The sequence below is a fragment of the Stegastes partitus genome, unplaced genomic scaffold, assembly GCF_000690725.1.
Source record: "Stegastes partitus isolate 25-593 unplaced genomic scaffold, Stegastes_partitus-1.0.2 Scaffold1208, whole genome shotgun sequence".
NCBI lineage: Eukaryota > Metazoa > Chordata > Actinopteri > Pomacentridae > Stegastes > Stegastes partitus.
Window position 1 is genome coordinate 119377 of NW_007578939.1, and position 6098 is coordinate 125474.

General features: G+C 48.1%; 1 protein-coding gene across 1 annotated transcript in view; it reads right to left on the reverse strand.

The window, feature by feature from the left end:
• Positions 1-5567, reverse strand: part of LOC103368821 (nuclear factor 7, brain-like) — a 13467-nt gene extending 7900 nt beyond the window's left edge. The window contains exons 1-2 of the mRNA XM_008297312.1: positions 5452-5567; positions 174-696 (exon numbers count right to left, since the gene is read on the reverse strand). Of these exons, the coding sequence (XP_008295534.1) occupies positions 174-679 (506 nt within the window). The 5' untranslated portion in view covers positions 680-696; positions 5452-5567. The remainder of the gene's footprint in view (positions 1-173; positions 697-5451) is intronic.
• Between the last annotated feature and the right edge of the window lie 531 nt (positions 5568-6098).

Genomic DNA, 6098 nt, shown 5'->3' on the forward strand with positions numbered 1-6098 from the left:
TGGGTTTTTGCTTGTTGTTGTTCGTCACACTAACATTAGAATCATAAATCCACAGGCTGTGCTCTCTGTAGCTGGTTGGTGCATCTGCAGTATGAATACAGCATCAGTGCAGTGGTGAAGGAGTGGCTGAATCAAACACACTGGTATGTGATCTATAAAGTGTAGACCTGTACCTGTGGGGCGGTGAGTAGGGTGGAGGTGGGTCGTGGTGGTCGCTGGCTTGGCTGTGGCTTTGGGGGTGAAGGTCACTGGGTTGGGTGGTGTGAGGCATCCTGACAACCGGCAGCTGCTGAAAACGCGCCATCATCTCAGCAAAGATTGTGTCTGGCATCTCTCCAGCTCTGGGGGGTGGAGACAGGGCAGGGTGGTGGTGATGTGAGCGCTCCACTCCTCCAACTCTTCCATCCGTTAGCACACTGGCGTTGGCCATCTGCTTGAACTGTTCGGTGATTTCCTTCAGGGTGCGGTTGATTTGGAGCTCTGGGCGCTTGCGGAAGGACTCCTTGCAAAGAGGACACTGGTAATACTTTGAACCGCTGCCTCCTCTGTCCCAGTACGAGGAGATGCAGGACTGGCAGAAGCTGTGGCCACACGGTGTCGAGACTGGATTGTTGAACACTTCCAGACAGATGGAGCAGGTGAGCTGGTCTTCAGACAGAAAGCCAGTCGGTAACTCCATCGCCACACACTGGTACACTGTACAGAGACATTGGCGCCATAAGAGAATAAAAATAATCCAGGATGAGTAATTCAGGATATATCAGGCAATATGGTTGAACATACTATATCGTAGCCTCCTCACACTTTTTGTAATGTCCTGTTTTTAGTCGTGAAACATATAATTTATCTTTAAAGCTCTACTAAAGCTCAAATGACCTCCTCTCACTTCATCACATCAACTACTTCATCAACAGTGGCCGAGCTGGGCTCAACAACCTTATTGGAATGAACTGCAGCTTTACAGCAGTGAAGGTGAGATTAATGAGACTCACCCACAACTGAAACCCATCCATCCATCATCTCTACACCTTAACCCTCACTAGGGTCATGGGGGGCGGAGCCTATCCCAGGTGACTCAGGGTGAAGGCAGGTTCACCTGGACAGGTAACCAGTCTATCACAGGGCTACACTTAGAGACAGACAACCAAGCACACTCACATTCACACCTACGGACAATTTACAATCACCAATTAACCTCAGCATGTTTCTGGACTGTGGGAGGAAGCCGGAGAACCCGGAGAGAACCCACGCTGCACGGGGAGAACATGGAGACTCCACGCAGGAAGATCCCGGGTGTCCTCACCGGGACGCAAACCGGCGACCTTCTAGCTGTGAGGCCACGGTGCTAACCACCAAGACACCTGCAGCCCAAACTGAAAACCAGGTGTTGACGAAACATTTGCAAGAGCTCAAGGTTAGTTTGTTGCTTTCAGATGTCAGCAGGAATTTTCCATCTAAATTGAATCTAAACTGTATCAGACAACAGCAGGTCCGTATGAGCATCTTCAGAGTCAGAGTTGTGTGCATTTAACACATGGATCAGCAGCAGCAACCTCGTTCATTATTTAGAATTACGAATTATCGGCGACGTGGTTGAAGTCTATGAGCAGCTAAATCATCCACTGGTTGAGTCCTTAGCTCCATCACAACCATCAGCATCAGTTTGAATGTAGTCTTTCATGACGCATTTAACATCACTGGATGCAGGAACAGACAGTAGTGTCTGTTTCTGCATCTCTGTCAGATGCTATGTGCATACTGTAGATCTGTCCATCAGCGCGGTGGGAGTGTCCATAGACGTCTGACTGACTGAATGCCATCACTTTGGCAGATGAAGCCACATAATGCATGTCTGAAAAGGTCTGGAGGTACCGGCAGCATGCAGGCACAACGTGAATCCATCTGAATGAGTGTGTGCTTAAACACACCTCGCAAACACACAAACTGAAACAACATCAACAGGTCGTGTCGCAAGATCAGGAAATTCAGGCTCGGTTGAACACTTAGACTTGACTAGATGTTATCATCACCGTGTTAAATATAGCACCAGACTCAAAACCTGCAAGTCATTCCCTCGTCCTGTTGTTCTGCACAGTACAACAGTATCAGGCAACAGGTTGCATCCCGGAAAGATAAGTCTGGTCATATTCTGTTTTTACCCTTAACAAATCCAAAAAGTGCAATGTCCTGTCAAAACCTGATAGATCTTATTCTTCCTTCCCTTCATTGTTGTCCAAAAGTTATTAAAAACACACTGGTTAGCACCGGGTGACATGTTGCCATGAACTTAGTGTGGAAATACTCACTACTGCACCAAATGCTATATATATACATATATGTGTATGTGTGTATGTATGTATGTATGTATGTATGTATGTATGTGTGTATGTATGTATGTATGTATGTATGTATGTATGTATGTATGTATGTATGTATGTGTGTATGTATGTATGTATGTATGTATGTATGTATGTGTGTATGTGTGTATGTATGTATGGTTATCATGGTGCTGTACGTCCACAGCAGCACAGGCAGGATGAGAGCCTTTCTCCAGGATCCAGGAACGTAAAGCAGTTTAAATAAACAAGTGTTTGCATCTCTGGATCAGCAGTTCAGCGTTCTGACAGCTGATGGAGTGAAGCTGTTGGTCAGTCTGCAGGTTCTTCCTCTAACGCTCCAGAAACGTTTTCCTGATGGCAGCAGTTCAGACGGTTGATGGAGAGGCTGTGAGGAGTCCCTGACCATGTTCAGGGTCCTGCTCCTGCAGCAGCTCTGGAGAAGCTCTTGGACAGAGGAGACCCTCTGAGCTCCTCTAACTGTCCTCTGCAGGGCTTTGTGTCTGACACGCTGCAGCTGGAGGACCATGTGGAGATGCAGGATGTCAGGACGCTCTCCACCACACCTCTGGAGAAAGTCCTGAGGATGCTGGCAGGGAGAGAGGCTGCTTTCAGCCTCCTCAGGAAATGCAGTCTCTGCTGGGACCGTCTGATGATCGCTGTGGTGGTCTTATTCCAGCTCAGGTCCTGGAGATCTGCACTCTGAGGAACCTGATGTTCTCCACTCTCTCTACTGGGCAGCTGCTGATGCTGAGGGGAGCACGCTCAGGACGTGACCTCCAGAAGTCGATGATCATCTCCTTGGTTTTGTCCACGCTGAGCAGCAGGTTGTTCTCGCTGCACCAGCCCTCTGGGGTTTCACTTCATCTCTGTTCTTTGGTTCTTTGTTCTGGTGAATGAGTCCCACCACTGTGGTACCATCAGCAGCGTGATGGTCTGGATCTCCTCATGTGTGGCTGCACAGTCGAGTGTCAGCAGTGTGGACAGCAGTAGACTGAGCACACAGCCTGGAGGAGATCCAGAGCTCAGCGGGATGGAGTTGGAGTTGTCCTTTCTGACTCGGACAGACTGGGGTCTTTAGGTCAGAAAGTCCAGGACCCAGAGCCATGTGGTGGTGTCCAGACCCAGGAGGAGGAGCTTCTCCATTAGTCTCTGGGGGATGATGGTATTAAATGCTGAGCTGAAGTCAGTGTACAGGATTCTAGCGTAGGGGTCTTCATTGTCCAGGTGGGGGATGACTGAGGTGGTGGATCTTCATCCTCTGTGGGACGGTTGGGACGGTAGGCGGACTGAAGGGGGTCCAGCGATGCAGGAAGGCCGGCTGGGACGTGGGTCTGACCAGCCAAGGATGCAGGATGTGCAAGAACTAAGACTCGAAAGTTGAGCTGTCTTGTAAGTCTGGTGTGTTCTTGATCGATGTGATTCCCTTCAGCTGTCGGTGATGTGAGCGTTGGGGCAGGACGGTGTGATTTCATACTAATTAAAACTCTCAGTGACCCTCGTGTGTTAGAGATGGGGGGTCTGCACTACTCTGGCCACCCTTACTGCAGAGATCAAGAGTTCAGCTTCTTCTTTTGATTTTTTTCCTTGTCTGTGTGTGTCTGTCTTTGCAGGAAGCAGCACACACACACACCTGTGTGTATACTACAACACACTGCTTCATACGTGCTCCACAACAGTCTTGGCTTTGCTCCCTGTGGTGTGTTTTTGATCCCAGTGTTCATGGGAGGCTCGTTGTTCTCTCCTACAGAAACGTTGTTCCTTGTCTGCGTGAAACACTTAATTTGAATCCAGACTCTTTTCTCTGTAGTTATCGACGTCACCATGGAGGACTTGTGCATGAAGCCTGCCCCGCGGCGAGTTCAACACGCCCTCAAGCAAAGAATGAGCAGCTTTGTGAAAAAGCTGTTGTTTTCTGTCGAGCTGCTCCCTGTCCTCACAGACCTACTGCCTGCAACCAACATTACTCTGCTTTTGTCAGGCCGGCTCTGAGGAGGAGGCTGAAGCTTGAACATGTATGAGATAAATAATGTGGTATTAAACACGATGGCATGTTCTCGTCGACCCCAAAGATAACATTCTGAACCTTTAAGAGCTTAAATAAGGACTGAAGGAGGAATCTAATCTCAGCTGTAACGTAAACAAGCCGACATGGATGTGAGGAGTGAAAACAGCCAACGTGATGGATGTTTTAGCTGTTGGTTCTGACAGTCTAATAACACAAGCAGCACATGCATCATCATTTTCCTGTGCTGAACAATAGCTGAGGGCATCAGGCATTTCGTGAACAGCCTCAGTATGATTACAACTTATTGTTCTGTGACTGTGGCTGTGACCAGCTGGAGGATGAGTGGACCAGCAGCTAATCATCTACTTTCTCCAGGTTTACTGTGTGCTGTCACTGGCAGAAGAAGTGGAACCATGTGGACTGTCCTGGATCAGTGACTCCTCGGTGACCACAGAACTGGATCTAAAACACAACGTAGGACGACCTGAAATCCACCTCAGTGACGTCACGTGAGCAGCTCCTGAAGGTCGACACGTTGTGTTTAGTAATGCTTTAACAGTCTAGCAAAGAATTCCTGGTTGAACCTGCTTCCTTGAGACCGGCCCTGTGCTCAGCTTCATGTGCCATAGATGGAAAAACAAAGCTCAACAATCAGAGGGATTAAGAATAAGGAGCTCAGGTTCATTAAGGAGAGCTGGAAGCTGGTGCCTGCTCACTTGAATGAAACTGTTCCCGAACTTTCCGGTTTGCTGCCACTGCCATTATTAAACAGATATTTATAAAACTACTGCGTTTTTATTCATTGTGTTATTGATTTTTAATCCATGGAGGTTGAAGATTTGTACGTTGGTCAAACAAAATGCAGGAAAACCCTGATTGTGTGTCTTTGAATCTAACAGACCTTTACCGTAATGTCAGAGCAAGCTAGCGTGCTACAGACATGAAGAGCAGCAGAAGTAGCTCCAACCTTTAGCAGCTGTGTAGACCATCAGCATGAACCAGGTCCTATTCACACACTACGAAGCAGAACTTTACGATAAGGTTTACAGAAGGTTTCTCACTGAGTCCAGTAAAAACCCAGCATGTTTCCTAGTGAGCAGAACTTACCTGTTTCTGAGGATTGTTTCAAAGCAGAGCTGGTTTCTGTGTCTGTGGTGAAGTCATGAAGCGTTTGTCCAAAACACCGTCAGGGCCGAGTGTCCCTCTCTGTCTGTTCCTTCATCTGTCTGCTCGTCAGTTATTGCATTCCTTTGCTTCTTCCTTCCTTCACTGCGCTGTGTTTGAGCCCTCCCTCCTCACCCCCTACCTGCTAAATGTATCTGACCCAACCTGCTCGACAGGTGCAGCTGTACAGGTGTGTCTTTTAAAACAACCTCTCTCTCTCTCTCTGTTTCCTTCTAAAGGACATAGAGACTCCTTGTTACTCATAATAAATAGATAAGACCAAAGTTACATAATAAATGCACATCCACCCATCATCTCTACACCTTAATCCTCACCAGGGTCATGGGGGGCGGAGCCTATCCCAGCTGACTCAGGGTGAAGGCAGGTTCACCTGGACAGGTAACCAGTCTATCACAGGGCTACACTTAGAGACAGACAACCAAGCACACTCACATTCACACCTACGGACAATTTACAATCACCAATTAACCTCAGCATGTTTCTGGACTGTGGGAGGAAGCCGGAGAACCCGGAGAGAACCCACGCTGCACGGGGAGAACATGGAGACTCCACGCAGGAAGATCCCGGGT